Source organism: Puma concolor, chromosome D4 (assembly GCF_028749965.1).
Source record: "Puma concolor isolate L17-30 chromosome D4, mPumCon1.1.hap2, whole genome shotgun sequence".
NCBI lineage: Eukaryota > Metazoa > Chordata > Mammalia > Carnivora > Felidae > Puma > Puma concolor.
In genome coordinates, this window is record NC_141679.1 from 89,220,607 (window position 1) to 89,237,437 (window position 16,831).

At 58.0% G+C, this 16,831-nt stretch overlaps 1 protein-coding gene across 3 annotated transcripts in view; it reads left to right on the forward strand.

Annotated features, from left to right (window-relative positions):
- Positions 1-16,831, forward strand: part of HMCN2 (hemicentin 2) — a 145,992-nt gene that overhangs the window by 36,807 nt on the left and 92,354 nt on the right. For 2 of the 3 annotated variants that reach the window (XM_086684280.1, XM_086684281.1), the window contains exons 9-17: positions 1,101-1,245; positions 1,730-1,851; positions 3,815-4,087; positions 5,346-5,487; positions 5,976-6,103; positions 6,790-6,903; positions 9,245-9,394; positions 15,917-16,105; positions 16,540-16,635. In XM_086684280.1, the coding sequence (XP_086540406.1) occupies positions 1,101-1,245; positions 1,730-1,851; positions 3,815-4,087; positions 5,346-5,487; positions 5,976-6,103; positions 6,790-6,903; positions 9,245-9,394; positions 15,917-16,105; positions 16,540-16,635 (1,359 nt within the window). Of the gene's footprint in view, positions 1-1,100; positions 1,246-1,729; positions 1,852-3,814; positions 4,088-5,345; positions 5,488-5,975; positions 6,104-6,789; positions 6,904-9,244; positions 9,395-14,180; positions 14,382-15,916; positions 16,106-16,539; positions 16,636-16,831 lie in introns of those variants that run through there. The other variant, XM_086684282.1, reaches the window with a different exon arrangement.

Below are 16,831 nucleotides of genomic sequence, written 5' to 3' on the forward strand. Positions count from 1 at the left end.
GCAGGAGGCTCTGGGTTTGGAGCAGGTAGTGAGGACTGGGCCATGGTCCCTGGGCCCATTCAGCTCATGGAAGACAGAGCCTGGGCTGGCCTTGCCGAGGATTCCAGTGTGTGGGGGTGAGCGGTGGCTGCTTTGCACACAGCTGAGGACGTGGCTAGTTGGTCTGACATCCCTCTCCCCTGGGATGTGGCAGGGAGCCTGTAGCATGATGTCACCTGCTGCCCTCCCACCCCCAGCTCTGGGCTCGGAGGACGTCTGGTGCATTGTCTCACCCAAGGAGCATCTCTGGTGGGGATGCGGGGGAGGGCAGGACAAGAGTTGAGCACACGCCCGCGATCACCCAGTGAGGCACTGACAGCTGTGACTGACCCCCCGGGGGGCGTTCTCAGACTTTCCCAGTGGAGTGATTCTAATGGCCAAGGAAAGAGAATGTGTCATCCCAGGACCAGGGTCAGGCGGTGGGGGTGGTGGGGGGGGGGAGTGTCTCTCAGGGGCCCCACGGGGCTCATCACAAACTGTGGGATTTCACTGAAGTCTCTTATCTCAAAAATGCGTGTGAACTTTGCATTCACAGCCATGCTTCAGCTTCGCTTATTTTTAAATGAAAAAGGCTTTCTTCCAACATCCTCGGGTAAAACCGACCCTCCAGGCGGATGAGAGGTCTGGAAGCTTGAAGAGCCCGGTCCGGGGAGCATTTTATCAGGCTTCTCAGGGCTGGTGCAACATCTACGTCCAGGACAGTGGAGAAGGTGGTTGCACAGACCACGTCCGTCTTGGCTGGTCTTCTTAGAAACCGTAGAAATAATGCCGGCTCGTCCTGAGGGGGCCTGCCGTGCCTTGTGGACATGCCAAGTGCTTTCCATGCACCACCTCTCACCAGCTCCCCAGAGAGCGTGGTGACGTCGGTGTCAGGATTAAGCCCATTTTACAGAGGTGGGAACTGAGCTTACAGGGGTAAGGTGACCCCGCTCTTGGTGACCCCCAAATGGTGGGGCTGTGGGTTGAATCCTGGCCTCCTGGCTCATCCCTGTGGTCTCTGCGTTGGCAGGCTGTGGCAGGGCGGGTGGGGAGGAATCCTGAGCGCCAGACCTTGCCTACAGGTGCCCCCGTGGTCAGCATGCCCCCTAGGATCCATGGTTACCTGGACCAGCCCCTGCTGGTCTCCTGCTCTGTACACAGCACCCTCCCCTTCAGGCTACAGCTGCGGCGGAACGGAGCCAGGCTGGGCGAGGAGAGGCACTTTCAGTGAGTGGGTGCTGTCTGCTCTGTGTCCCCAGCCCCAGGGGTCCTAGGGATGTGGGTGGCAAGAGAAGGACCTTGATCTCGGTCATAGTGTCCTGGGCATCTCCCAGCACGGCCAGGGATGGGGGGAGGGTGGCCCCCAGATGTCCCACCACCGCTGGATCGTCACCCTGTGGAGGAGCTGTGGGCTTGCTGAGCTTCCAGAACATTCCCACGCAGGGCCCGGGCCCGTGGGGTCAGGGTGGGAAGGACCCTCCGAGACCCTCCCCGTCGTGGATGAAAGCCCAGAGCTCAGAGAGGGAAAGGGACTCGCTCAGAGTCACGCAGCATGTTGTAGACTTGGCACGTCCTCGGCTGCCTTGCCCCTCCTTACCAAGTCTCCAAGAGGATTTGTCCCCTCTGGGCAGGGTTCCGGGGCGGGACAAGGCTGGGGGGCCCTGGCGGGGGTCAGTGTTATTGTGTGTCTCCAGCTGCTCTGTGTTCACAGGGTGTCGGGAAACAGCAGCTGGGAGATCCCACGGGCTTCTAAGACCGAGGAAGGGACGTATGAGTGCACGGCAGTCAGCCGGGCTGGGACCGGACGAGCAAAGGCCCAGATTCTTGTCACAGGTCTGTCCTTTCCGGCCCTTCCCCATCTCCCTTCCCCACTCCCTCCGGATTTTTCCCTCTAGGGTTTCTCCCCAGGGTGTCTCCATCTGTGGGGGAGCGTGCCAGCCAGCTGCCGTCACCCAGGCCCTGCTGCCCACACTGGCACCTGGCACCCCATTTGGGCGGTCACCCAGAAACAGCCTGTGGATCTTAGACGGGAAGGAGGCTGAGAAATGCAGCCAGGGTCATGCCCTCCTCCCCCAGGCCCTTTCAGGGGCCACTGCCCATCTGGAAGTCCCCCTCCCTTAATGCCTCCAGGTCCCTGCCAGGATGGCCCCAACCGGCTCAGGAAGGTCGCTGATGACACGGACCATCTCAAAATGACATTGGCTTTGTGTTTTTAAATCAGGAATCTAAACTGCCTTAAAAGCCCAAGGAACATGGAAACATTAGCCAGTCTGCAGCCTCTAATCCCACAGACTTGCTATGCTTCGATCTGGATAACCTGTGGTCTCATTCTAGAGACGACCTCCGTAACATTTTGATTTACCCCCTCTTAGACCTTTATCTGTGTGTGAGTTTTAAGAAAACCGGGATAGCATTATATATATTATACAGACGTATGCATGTGACAACCTGGTTTTTTATCATCTAACAATATAACGTGTCTGCAAACATGCTTCTGTGGCATGAATTAATGGTTTTACTTTAAAAAAAATTTTTTTTTCAACGTTTACTTATTTTTGGGACAGAGAGAGACAGAGCATGAACGGGGGAGGGACAGAGAGAGAGGGAGACACAGAATCGGAAACAGGCTCCAGGCTCCGAGCCATCAGCCCAGAGCCCGACGCGGGGCTCGAACTCACGGACCTGGCTGAAGTCGGACGCTTAACCGACTGCACCACCCAGGCGCCCCTGAACTCTTTTTTTAACGTGTATTTATTTTGAGAGAGAGAGAGAGAGTGAGTGAGTGGGGGAGGGTGGAGACAGAGAGAGAGAGAGAGAGAGAGAGAGAGAGAGACACTATTAAGCAGGCTGCATGCTCAGCACGGAACCTGACGCGTGAACCATGAGATCACGACCCGAGCCAAAATCAAGAGTCGGATGCTTAGCCGACAGAGCCACCCAGGCGCCCCTTGGCTAAACCATTTTAAACTAAATTGTAGGCATGCTGACATTTCAGTATTTATCGCTCTCTCTTTTTTTTTTGAAGTAGATTTTCCCATATAATAAAGATTCTACGACCACACCTAATAAAATGAACAGTAATACCTTAATGGTGTTTAATTTGGCCATAGTCGGATTTTCTCATTGGCCCCCAGGTATTGTTTCTGGCTGGTTTCTACAATATCATTTTTCAGGACTGTGGCGTTCACAGGCCCTTGGTGACATCAGGTCACTGGCACGTGTAGCTTGTGTGGACCCGGCTTTTTTCCTGCAGGTTCTTGGGCCCACATCCCCGGTTAGACAAGCCTCTGATCTTGTCATTTCTCCCCCGTTCCCTTTTCCTATCAAGAGAGTGGTTCTCTTAGCTCTTCCCTCCTCGGGGGCAGTGGCCTCGGTTGTATATTTTGGCTGTTACGATGCCCCTGCTATTTGTACAGAGAATAGCTCTGTACTCATCACTCTTTCCCTCTTGAGAGTTATTTCCAAGGCTCTGTTCCCCAGGGTGGGATTACTGGCTCACAGGGTGTAGAGCTTGTTACATGTTGCACTTGGCCGTCGTGTGGAAGGCACGCACGCCCCACGCAGCCCTCGCCGGGTGTGTGATGGTGGGGGGGGGGAAGCGGGGGGCGGGCCGGTCCCTCCCTGGGGTGGTGCCGTCCCCGGGGTGGCGAGCACATGATACTTGGCTCCTCTGCTGGCCCACGCATCCTGAAGGATACGGTGCGGGACTCTGGAGTCAGGGCACCCCCGGGGGCCGGCAGGATGGTCCTTTCTCTGCGTCAGCCTCTCAGAGTCTCCTCTGTTTTTACCCGTTCAGACCCCCCACCGCAGCTGGTTCCTGCCCCCAACGTGACCGTGTCCCCGGGGGAGACAGCCATCCTGTCCTGCCAGGTCCTGAGTGAGGTGCCCTACAACCTGACTTGGATCCGGGACTGGCGGGTCCTGTCGGCCTCGACGGGCAGAGTCGCCCAGCTGGCCGACCTGTCCCTGGAGGTCAGCGGCATCATCCCCAGCGACGGCGGACGGTACCAGTGCATGGCCAGCAACGCCAACGGGGTCGCAAGGGCGTCCGTGTGGCTCCTGGTGCGAGGTGAGGCTCTTCCTGCCTCTGCGATGTGTCCTCCTGATTCAGCACCCTACCTGGTGCTTTTTAAAAAACGATTTAAAACAAAGTTTTTATTTATTTTTGAGAGAGAGGGCGCGAGCGGGGCGGGGCAGAGGGGCGGAGGGAGAGGCTCCGAAGCAGGCTCTGGGCTGACAGCACAGAGCCCAGTGTGGGGCTTGAACCCACCAACGGTGAGATCATGACCTGAGACGGAGTCGGACGCTCAACCGACTGAGCCCCCCAGGCGCCCCTCACTACCTCGTGCTTATCCCCAGAGCCCGTCGATCCACGCCTCTGCCCAGACACCACCCCCAGCAGGCAGCGCCAGCCCCGTTAGTGTCTTCCGGGTTTTCAGAGAAAAAAGATTGGGTAGCCTCCTAGCCTATGCGTAGCGGTTCTCGCCGTGGAAAGTTCATCCTGGTAGCTAACCTAAATCTCTACTGCTGTAGACCAAGCCAGCTTCGTCCTGTCCTGTTTACCTCCCGTGCCGTGGGTCAGCTCCATTGCCATATGTGGAGGAGGGGTGGCTTACGGGAAACTTCTGGAAGTCCAGAGATCAGAAGCGCGTGGCGGGGGCTGGGTGGCCCTGGCCAGATGGGGCGGGAGGGGGGTGGGCAGCGGAAAGAGCACCCGTCCTGGAGTTTTAGGACCCGGATGTAGCCTCGGGTCCACCCAGGGTGTAGCCAGATCCTTCCCTCTGGGATGCTGTTTGGCCAAGTGTAAAAGTGAGCGTGTTGGAAAAACTGCCCTCTCTTGTCCCAGCCACTCCTGACTGGTTGCCTGGAGTGTGTCGAGACTGCCACTGCCGTGGGAGGGGCCTGCTTGCCTATTCCGGCTGAGTTGGCCTGGTGAGGTCTGTTTGAGTCTGACAAGCCCGTTGTACCATGAACAGTACCTAAGTCTGGGGCCAGTACTTGGGCAGGCTTTGGCGTCCCCTCAAGGTCACTGGAGATGGGCGTTGCCCCCAGCCCTGGCATCTGGCTATCACCCTAAACCTCTCCAGGATGCTCAGCCCAGACCAGAACCCCAGGGAGAGCTTTGGAAAATCCTCCCCGTGTGGCCTGGGCGGCTATCTGGTCAACCCCAGCTCCCAGGAAAGCCACTCCCTGGGATTCGGGCCCTTGGGGGGCCTTTGCTTCCTACGTCTGGCCCATCTGTGACTTCGGGGATGGAGTGGAGGCACCTGGGACAGCACGGCTGCCCAGACAGACTCTTGACCACCTGTCCACTCTTTGAACTGCAGAGGCTCCCCAGGTCAGCATCCACACCCGGTCCCAGCACTTCTCCCAGGGTGTGGAGGTGAGAATTCGCTGCTCAGCTTCGGGGTACCCCACACCCCACATCTCCTGGAGCCGTGAGGGTCATGCTCTGCAAGAGGACAGCAGGTAAGGGCCCCAGGACGAGGGACAATGGGACTGGAGGTCCCAGGGGACCTCTCTGGGCCCCCATCTTCTTCCGTCTAAATGGGGTTGGGAAGAGAGGGTAGCATTTGCCCTGCCTTCTTCCTGGGATCATTTGAGACTCGGCAGCGAGATCGCTTTGAAAACATAACGATGCCTCAGTATGAGCCCAGGGGTCAGGAGCCGTAGTTCCAGAATCCACCAGACCTGTGCTCGAATCCTGCCTCTGCCATTCAGGCTGTGTGACCTTGGGCGAGTCGCTTTACCTCTCTGAGCCTCACGAATGAAAAAGGACAATCTATGTAAAGTGCTGGGCGCACCGCCAGGCACAGAGCAAGCAGTCAGTAGGAAATGGCGGTCGCTAGTGATGGGATCAATTCGTTTGTTATCGAGGATGACTCAGGTAGTCTTTGTGTGACCCCACCTAATCAGCCCCCTCCCGTTGAACATGTTATTTTATGGCGTGACTCCAGAATCCGTGTGGATGCCCAGGGAACCCTGATCATTCAGGGAGTGGCCCCAGAGGATGCTGGGAATTACAGCTGCCGGGCCGCTAATGAGGTTGGCACAGACGAGGAGACGGTCACCCTCTATTATACAGGTACCTGGGCCTCTCCCCCTCTCTCCCTCCCTCCTTCCCGTCCATAGATACTCACTGAGCTGGGGTTACAGCAGTGAACGCATGCTCCCTGCCCAGGTGGAACTTATATTCTGGTGGGGAGGCACAAAAGAAGCATGCGGGCAGCTAACGGTACTCGCGGGGGATCACAGCGCAGGGTGATAGGCAGATGGGGCGAGGGGGAAATGGCTGTTACACACGGGACCGGCCAAGGCCTCGGTGAGGAGGTGATGCTCACCAGAGAAGGGAATAGGAGCAGTGTTCCCAGCCCGGGGACCCGGTGAGGCAAAGGCCCTGAGGTCGGCATGAGTCTGGGGTGCTCAAGGGGCTTCGAGAAGGCTGGTGTGGAGTGAATTGAGGGGGACTTTAGGGAGGGCTGGGCAGCCCACCTAGGGCATTTCAGGACCTTGTAGGGTTTCCACTTTGATGGCAAGTTCAATAAGAAACGATGTGTGTTGAGGGGTGGGGTGGCTCCAGGTGGGACTGGCTTTGATTTGAGATCCTGGGTCAGAAACCTTTCTGGGGTGACGGATGGTGGGGGGTGGGGAGGAGGCAGGGAGGCCAGCTCCTTCTCTCTCCTCGCTGCAACCCCCAAACTGTGAAAAGCCGCCCTGTCGCCCTAGGGGGTCTGTGGGTTGGTCCCAAGTTCCCCATCTGCTCCCACACAGATCCGCCCTCAGTCTCTGCCGTAAATGCCGTGGTGCTGGCTGCTGTTGGGGAGGAGGCCGTGCTGGTGTGTGAGGTGTCTGGGGTGCCCCCACCCCGGGTCGTCTGGTATCGAGGTACGAGAGGGGTCTGTGGAACTGTCCCGCGGGGGCCCCGGAGGATCAGCTTTCCAGAACAGTCAGGGGGGCACCCCCTCCCCCCACCCAGCCCAGCATCCACACGGCTCAGTGGTCAGCAACAGGATTTAGAATAGGTTCATTGGGGCGCCTGGGTGGCTCAGTCGATTCAGCGTCCTGCTTTGGCTCAGGTCATGATCTCGCGGTTCATGGGTTCAAGCCCCGCGCCAGGCTCTGTGCTGACAGCTCAGAGCCCGGAGCCTGCTTCGGATTCTGGGTCTCCCTGTCTCTCTCTTTCTCTCTGTCCCTCCCCTGGCTTGCTCTCTCTCTCTCTCTCAAAAATAAATAAAACATAAGACAAACAAACAAACAAACACGAGAGTGGACTCAGGTTTGAATTCTGGTTCCCTGGGTGAAAAAGGGTAGGTGACTTGGCATCTCAGAGCCTGCTTCCTTATCTGGAAAATGGGGGGAAATCAGACAGGTTGGTTGTGCAAGGATTCAGTGTATAGTGTTTAGGGTCAGCGTGGCACCCGGGCTGGGCTCGGTGTCCTTAGATGGTGACAGTGATGCAGTTACCTGAGAAATGGGGAGCCGTAGGACCAGGGTTTTCTGAGGCTCTTTTGAGTTAATGGGCACGGAGGGTCTTCCTGGTGCCGGACGCTGGGCTAGAGTTTGGCCAACAGGGGTGTTCTCGAGCCTTCAGGAGGGGCTAGCTCCTTCTCAAGGGTCAGCCTCTCAGTCATATTGCCCTCTTCTACCTGGACGCACCTGAGGTATTAGCTCAGAGTCCTGGCAGGCAGAAGTAGCTTTGAACCTGAACTTGTCCAAGGCCACCCCTGGTGGGTGCCAGGGGTGTCGGGACTCCTCATTCAGTGCTCGCGTCTCATGTTCTGGCCGAGAGCCCGGCCAGCCCTTTTTAGAAGGGCATCTCTTGGGGCGCCTGGGTGGCGCAGTCGGTTAAGCGTCCGACTTCAGTCAGGTCACAATCTCGTGGTCCGTGGGTTCGAGCCCCGCGTCGGGCTCTGGGCTGATGGCTCGGAGCCTGGAGCCTGTTTCCGATTCTGTGTCTCCCTCTCTCTCTGCCCCTCCCCCGTTCATGCTCTGTCTCTCTCTGTCCCAAAAATAAACGTTGAAAAAAAAAAAATTAAAAAAAAAAAAAAAAGAAGGGCATCTCTTGATGGAATATTATTCAGCCTTAAGAAGAAGTGGAATTCCAGTTGTACGACAATGTAAATATAGTTAACACCGTAGAACTGCGCTCTTGGAAATGGTGAAGGTGGTAAATTTTGTTGTTCCTTAAAAAATGTTTTTAAGTTTATTGTTAAGAAAGAGAGAGCAACAGCGTGGGGGAGGGGCAGAGAGAGAAGGAGAGAGAGAGCATCCCAAGCAGGCTCTGCACTGTCAGCACAGAGCCCGACGCGGGGCTCGAACTCATGAACCGTGAGATCATGACCTGATCCGAAATCAAGAGTCGGACGCTTAACTGACTGAGCCACCCAGGCGCCCCCAATTTTGTTGTGTTTTTTTTTTTTTTTGCCACAAGTAAAAATCTTTTTCATTTGAAGAAATGAAAAATGGGGTGGGGGGATGGGGAGTCACTGTTTACTGAGGGCGGAGTTTCGGTTTGGGACGACGAGAAAGTTCGAGAAAGTTCTGGAGACAGATACACAATAATGTGAACGTACTTAACGCCACTGAATCGGATACTCTGAACGCTGGAGATGGTGCAGTTGTTTGTTTTATGTGCATTTTACCGCAGTAAAAATAAAAAATGAAAATAGAATTTAGAAAGTAGGGCAGAATCAGGGGAGCCGTCAGGAGCCTGGGTGCAGACAACAGTCAGGAGAAACGAGGGAGGCCTCAGGGTGGGTTTCGGGAAGCCTGCCCGGGATAAGGCCTCAGAGAGGCAGCCGTGGGTGGGGTGTGCTCATCCCAGGGCGACCCTGGGCGACCCCAGAGCTGATCCAGACCTCAGTCGGTCTAGACCTGGGGTGGAGGATGGGGACCCAGCGGGGAGACCCAGGCAAGGAGTTTGTTGGTGCTCAGCCCATTGAATGCAGGGGGACAGGCTGGGCCTCTACAGAGGTCAACAGAGGAGCTCAGGGAAGCCCCCCCCCGCAGGGCTGGAGGCTTTTTTCAACTTAAAAAATTTGCCTTTAATGGTTGTAACGTACAAATAACAAACTTGACATCTTAACCCTTGCTAGGGGTGCGGTTCGGTAGTTGTAATTACATGCGTGTCGTATGCCCGTCACCAACATCCACTCCCAGAACTCTGTTCATCTTAGAAAACTGAGACTCTGTCCCCATTAGATATGCTCTCCCATCTTTGGTCCAGGGGGTCTTGAAATGATTCTGGGCCCCGAGGGCTCCAGCTCTGGGACGCTGCGGATCCCGGCAACTCGGGAGAGGGATGCTGGCGTCTACACCTGCCGAGCTGTCAACGAGATGGGCGATGCCTCTGCAGAAATCCGGCTGGAGGTTGGATGTGAGTATTGTAGCTGGCCCCCACCTGCCCCTCCCCCTTTGCCGTGCCTCTGAGCAGGGAGGAGGGAACTCTACCGTGTAGAATGCCAGTGTGGAATTAGGATCACGTGGATCCGGAGCACGTGGGACCGAGGACGCAGTGCCTCTCATTGTATAACAAATTGCCCCCAAACTTCATGGCTTAAACAGTAAGCATTTATTATCTTGCCGTTCTGGAGGGTCAGGATTTGGGAGTGGCTTGGCTGGTGGCCGTGGCTCAGGGTCTCTCGTGGGCTTGCCGTTAATGCTTCAGCTGGGGCTGCTTCATCTGAAGGCTTGACCGGGGCAGGAGAACCCAGTCTGAATTCACTCATGCGGCTGTTGGCAGGAGGCCTCAGTTCGTTCTCCATGTGGGCTTGTCTAGAAGGCTTCTCCTGACATGGATTCTCATGAGTGAGGTAGCTGAGGGACGGGGAGAGAGAGAGAGAAAGAGAGAGAGGGAGAGAGAGAGAAAGGGAGGGAGGGAATCCAACCAGGAAGCTGCAGTCTTTAAAAAAACATTTTTTAAGTTTTTTATTTATTATAATTATTTTTGAGTGTATTTATTTTGAAAGAACTTGCAAGCAGGGGAGGGGCAAAGAGAGAGGGAGAGAGAGAGAGAATCCCAAGCAGGTTCAGCACTGTCGGTGCAGAGCCCGATGTGGAGCTCAGACTCATGAAACTGTGAGATCGTGACCTGAGCCAAGTCAAGAGTCGGACGCTTAACCGACTGAGTCGCCCAGGCGCCCTGAAGACTTTATAACCAGCCACAGTTGTGGAAGTGACATAGAGTCACTTCTACTGTATTCTGTTGGTCACACCGACCAACCCTTGTGCGCGGTGGGTGGGAGGGGCTGCTCAAGTGTGCAGATACCGGGAGGCAGGGGTCACTGGGACCATCTTGGAGGCTGCCTGCCACAGAGACAGTTTGGGTCAAGTTCGGGCGTTGTCATTCCTGAGACCTGAAGTCCCGTCTCGTCTCTGTCACTTGCCACCTATGTGCTTTGGTTGAGTCATTGACCCTCAGTTTCCCCCTCTGTAAAACGGGGCTGACCATGCCATGAGGGTTGCTGTGAGCGTCCAAGTGAAATCAGGCATATAAAGCTTAGCACAGAATCTGGCCCATCTTGAGTGCTTGATAAACAGATGCCTGATTATCGCCTTTTTACAAACGGGGAGTCTGTATTCTCCTGTGGCTGGTGCATGGCCTTGGCTGGGACTGCCGTGATGTCTCAGTTCCAGGCCTGGACCCTGAGTCCTGGGGATTGCTAGAAGTTGTGGACACCGCTCCTTGGCATGCTGAGCCGGGATGGACTGGGCTTTGAGGGGTTCGCTGTGGCCACAGTGGGAAAGCCAGGTGCTAGGAATTCTGGGGAAGCACAGAGAATCGGGGATGTGCTTGTCTAGGCTGGGTGGGACACCCAAGGGTCTCTCCAAGGATGGTGGGGGGCTCTGGGGGGAGAGTAAGCCCTGTGAGTAGGAGGTTCTGGCCCTGAGGAGGACAGTGTCATCCCAGGGTTGGATCCTCCCAGGCTTAGGGCACTCTTGGCCTTCATTTGTTTGTTCCATCATTCATTCCTGTAGCACATGGTCACCAGGTGGCCGGGCCCTGTGCTGGGGACACAATGGCAGGCGAGACTCGGGCCCTTGGTGTCAAGGTCCCAGATGTCAGGCAGACAGTACACCAAACTTTTGCAGGTGGTATCCACGGGGAGCTGTTGGTGCCCACAGAAGGGGTCCAACCGACGGTGGGGGCTGGGAAAGCTTCTTGGAGGCGGTGGTGTCTGAGATGAACCCAGAAGCAATCAGTCAGGTGGTGAGCTGGGGAACAGTGTTCCAGGTAAAGGGAACAACATGTGCAGATCTCCCCACGGCAAGAGAAGCGAGCCAGGGAGTGAGACAGAGCAGGGGGTGAGGGGTGCCCGGGAATCTGCTACCCGCTGTGGGGTCACCGCCAGCCCCAGGCTCCGGGATGCTGTATGAGTGAGAGATAAGAAAGGCCTGGGGCCTGGTGGGTTCTGATCAATGCCACTGTCATTGTTAACAGTCAGTAGGTTCCGGGGGAGCAGAGAGGGCGCTCCAGGCAGGGCTGCCCTTGGCATTGTTTCCAAGAGTCATCCTTTGTTTCCTGTCTGATTTCTTTGCAGCACTGCCTTAATTCCTTCGTCCCCTTCCTCCACCTGTCAGACACAGGCCTTAGGGCCTTGTCAAGGAGGAGACGGCTGGCATCCCAGAGGCAGGCTTCTCGGCCACTGGGCCACTGGTGGCCTTCGGCCTTTAGGTCAGGGAAGGGGTGGACGGTGACCCAGCGCCTGTGTGTCTGGGGAGAGCTGGCCTAGCAGCAGCGGGGGGAAATCGAATTTCCTGCCCATCTGGATGGCAGCTGCGGTCCAGCCTTCCTAGCCAGGCTGGCAGAGCCTTCCAGGGCCGGGAACGGCTGGGCACAGTGCCCACCTGTTGCTGTTGAGCCGGGAACTCTCTTCCTGGTGGCGTTTGGGAAGGAGGGAGGCGAGTGCCGGTGTCAGTGGACCCGCCTGCAAGGCACCTGTGCGTCATCTCTGGACGCGGAAGACTGGAGTCCGAGGTCCGTGCGCAGGCTCCCGTTTGGTCAAGTTATTGACTTTCCTGCGCCCTTCTTTCCCCATCTGTGAAAAGGAGATGATAATCCCAGAGCCTTGCCCGTAGGGTCCTTGAGAGATTTGATGAGACAGTGTGCTACGCTCCGGGCTTGAATGGAATAAATACTCAACACGCTTGCCCACGGGGGCCCGGTGAGGTGGCGTGGTTCGTCACACGGCTGGTGAGCGGGCCCCCGCAGCAGGCCATGCCCGCCCCAAGTTCACTGCCCTTTCTGCTCCCTGAGAACAGCCGCTCTGAGCCGTCACCTGCGCCTGCTGGATTCTCATTCAGGATGAGAGGAGGCTCCTTCCCCTTTCTGTTCCCGGCCCGTGGTCGCCAGGCAGATGAGCAGGGGGACGGAGAGCAGGTACTTTGGGGGGTGCAGAGGGCCTGTGGCCAGCCCGGGAGAGCAGGAGAGAAGCGGCGCTGGGATCCGGGGCAGGAGTGGCCAGGGTTCCGGGCGGCTGTCCCGTCAGGCACGGCGGGCACGGACCCGGGGTCTGGGATGCCTCCGGCGACCCAGGATAAGGCTCTGATTTTCATTTCTTTTAAAATGAGAGGGAAGCGAATGGGTACCAACAAAGAGATAAGAAGGAATCCAGGCTGCATAGTGTGTGCCTTTATGTCAATGTGGTCATAAAATATAACTGTTAATATTTTTCCACGAGAGGAAGAGGCCCGTGAGAGTCCTCCTGCGGCCCTGGCTGGTGGGGCTGCGGCTCCGGGCCCAGTTGCAGGACCCTGCCCCGGAGGGGGCTGTGGAGCCCATCCCCCCCCCAGCCACAGACACCCCGGCATTCCCTCTGAACGCAGGGCAGGGCCCGAGGCCGGCCTCTCCTGTTGCCCACCTTGCCCTGCTGTGTAGCCATTGGACCTAAGACCCTCTGCCTACTCGTGGCCAAAGTCAAGACAGACTGGAGCTCTCCTTCCTGAGCTGGCTCATCCTCACCAGCCCTGCTGCAGGGCTCTGAGCCACGGGAACTGGGGCGGGGGGATGGCACAGGGGACGGGGGTGGGGGGAACGCTGGGTCTGCGCACAATGATAAAGAGCCCTGGAACTTTAAGGTATTGGAACCAGAATAAAAATAGTTACCTCCTTCTGAATGGGGAAACTGAGGCCCCAAGTGGTGAAGGGGTTCATCCACGATGCCCACTGGGGCAGAGGCAGTGCAAGGGCCCAGCGCAGGCTTTGGGCCTTTAGGCCGGTGCCCCCTGCCCTGGTGGCCGAGTAGGAGGAAGGGAAGTCATCACCTCTGCCGTGGTCACTTTGCTGTTAGAATCCATGGGGACCTTTCCCCCCGAAAACCTCCTGGAGGTGGGGAGTGGCCCTGCCGGGCCGAGTTAACCAAACCCCTCAGCCCTTCTGCAGAGGAGGGGAAGCAGGGAGAAGGGGGAGGTGGCCCTCAGGGTGGCTAGACCCTTTCCCCCCAACCCAGGCTGCTGGCTGGCATCCTTCAGTGGGGCTGTCCTCTCTTCCTGGGTGTTCTAGGTTCCCCACCCGGCACTGCGCCCCCACAAACACACGCTGCGTCTCCAGGGAGCCTCGTGGGGCTGCAGTGCCTAATGGTCTCTGGGCATTTGCAGCTCCTGCCCCGAAGCCCGCCTGAGGCCAAGGCAGAAGGGGCCATCCCTCTTGGCAGTCGGGGGAGCCAGTTTACGGTCCCTCCCTGGGTTACCGCAGGGGTCACCTGAGAGTCTGTGGGGAGGGGGCCTGGAAGCAGAGGTGGCTGAGCCTCTGGTGAGGCCCTGGGAAGAGCACTGGGTTGGGAGCCCAGCCCCCACCGACATGCTGCAGGACTCAGGGCCGGCCCTGCCCCTGCTCCGGGCCTCAGTTTCCCATCTGCAGAGGAGGTGACCAAAGGACCTTCAGCCCGGGCGTACGAGGATTCTGGGGTCCTGCCTTATTTGGGGGCTCCAGTGAGGAACGGGGTGAGGGGGGTGTGGCTGTGCCCGAGGCTGAGTCAGAGTTTTTCCAGGCAGGATCTGAGTCGGGATTTGGCTGCTTTGGGATTCACCCCAAAGAAAGGACAGAAGAGACGGGTGCGGCTCTGGCCGGAGCAAGCGGCCAAGTTGCTCCCGAGGACCCAGGGGGACGCAGGGGTGCGGTGGGTGAGAGCCTGGGCCTCTCCATCCCGCCTCTCCATCGGCTTGGACCTGTGCCCTTTGCCAGTTTCCTTCATCTCCCTGACCCTCAGCGTCCTCATCTGTAAAGTAGGGTTGTGATGGCATCCACTTCAGGAGCTTATTGGGGCCGTTGATGAAACTGGTGTTTCTAAAAGCACCGTCACCGTGCCTGTCACTTCGTAGGTGCTCCGGATGCTACGCTCTGTCCATATCATTTGCTGACGATCGTAAGTCGGTTGTCCCTTTCCAGGGGGAAGTTCAGGTCTGGGAGGAGAATGGGGACGAGAGTGTGTTTTGTAACGTGCCAGAGTCGGGAGACCAAGCTGGGCTGTTTGGGGACTAAGGAGGGAGGGGTCAAGAAGCAGGTGCGGCTGGGCGGGGTCGGCAAAGGCAGGTTCTGGGAGTGCCTGTCCCAGAGCTGAGGCTCACCTCTGCCCAGGGGCCAGGGCTCCGCTGGACCAGTGACCCTGTCTGAGGCGAGCCCGGAGCAGAGGCTTTCTGGGACTCTGGCCAGGGCCCAACAAGAAAGAGAGGCGTGCGGGTGGCGTCTGAGGTTGCATCCAAGACCGTTGGGTTCTCCTTGCAGTAATTTTCCAACTTGTGTTTATATCTCCTTGGAACTTCCCTAATCCCTGGGCCAGGAGGGAAATTTGATGTCATGATTTGGATGGAAATGGGGGCGATTTCTGGAGGGAGGCGGACAGAACAAAGAGGTGGAGGGGTTTCCATGGTGCTGGATGCTATAGGCTAAAAAAAAAAAAGAAAAAAAAAAAGGCTTCCCGGTCATGGGTCTGGGGACGGGGACCGGAGGACAGTGCCCGTTAGCTGCGGGGCACGGGGCCTGGACCCATCTGGAATTGGACTCACTTCTGGCCTACGGAAGGGCAGAAAGGATCACGAGTTTCTGTTTGGGGAAATCACTTATTTTCTCCTGATGATAAACGTCAGACAACGCTTAGATAAAAGTTTAGCAGAAACACTACGAGCTATTAACAGTGGTGGCCCTGGGGAAGGGCATGAGCTTGGGGGCGTGGGGAGCAAAAGATTGGGGGGGAGGTAGATTCTTGCGTATTGTTGGAGTTTTGTTTGACCCAGGTGAGTCCTCGTCGAGGACTGTTGCCCTGGGGTCATGATTAATGTTGAAGTATAAAGTCACCTGATTAATAATAAGCACGTTTTCATTTTGTGGTGGAGTTTCATATACTCATTACAAAAATTTTGGCAAACAGAGATGTGGAGAAGAGAGTCAAGGTGGCCCGTAATCTCCCCACAGAGTGGGCTCTTTGGGGGTCGGGAAATGGTTGCCCAAGTTCAGGTGCAAGAGGTCCAGGGGGAGGGCGAGGGAGGGGAGGGTCTCCAAGGCGCGGGGTCTCCTGTGGCTGGAACTTGATTTGCAGCCCCTCAGAGGTGGGCTTCCCAGGAGGTGTCGCCTCAGGAGCAGGCCAGTTGCCCCCGCCCCCCTGCACGGCCAGGCACAGCGGGGCTCCCGTGACCCCGTGCAGGGGCGCGAGGCGCAGCGGTAGCTTCCTCCTGCCAAAGGCCACTCCCTCTGCCTCATCCCTAACCCCTCTTCAGGGCCGGATCCTTCCAAGCTCAGGTTGGCCCTAGAGCCCTGGAGATGAGTCAGCCCCAGGTTCACGAGGGCGAGGCTGGGAGAAAGGGAACCTCCCAGCCAGGGGAGGGGGGCAGGCAGCGGGATCAGTCCTCTGGGGGCACGTGGGGTTCAGCCACCGGGCATGGCTGACCGGTCACCTCCCTGCAGATGCGCCCCAGCTGATGGAGCTGCCCCGGGATGTCACTGTGGAGCTGGGGAGGAGTGCCCTCCTGGCGTGCCGGGCCATGGGCCGCCCGCCCCCGCTCGTCACCTGGCGCCGTGGAGATGGCCAGCCGCTGGGGCCCAGGCGGGGTGGCAGGACGGGGCAGCCTGAGTCGGGAGTGCTGTTCTTTGAAAGTAAGAGACAGGGGCCGGGGGAGGATGGGCGGGGGAGACAGGATGGCTTCTGACACGCCAAGTGCCTCCCCAGGCCGGGTGGCTCGGAGCAGAACGTTGATGCCTGGCATTGGCCATGGGTGAGGCCGACGCGGGCTCGTGTCCTGGCTGGCTGCCTCTGACCAAGTCGCCCCGCTGCTCTGAGCCCCCCACAGCCATGACAACGACAAAACCCACCGCCTGGGTTTAATAACGGGCCGGCCTGAGGGCTTGTCGCACGGGTCGGATCCCGGGCACTGGGTTGACCACGAATGCCCTCCCAAGGCCTGGCTGCCTCCCCCCAGCCCTCCTCCCTCACCCCTGCAGGGCCGGACTGTGCCGTGGGCTGCCTGCACCTGGGGGGCCGGAGCGGTGGCGGGTCCCGGCAGTCAGGCCGGCCTCTTTCCGTCCCTCAGGTGTGGTCCCCGAAGACCAGGCCCTGTATGTCTGTGAAGCTCAAAATGTGTTCGGGAAGGTCCGGGCAGAGGCCCGGCTCGTCGTGACCGGACACGGTTCGCTGGTGGATCGGGGTGGGGGGGGGGAGGGTTTGGTGGGGAGGCCGGGCACCGCCAGGGAGGCCCCCTCACTATGGCGGCCCATCCTTTGGGACGGGTGTGGCCGTGCCAGGCTCTCCAAGAGGAGATCTGGATGCCTGCTTCCTGGGCAACGTGCCCCGGGAAGTGTGCCCTTTGACCCTTGAGGATCCCC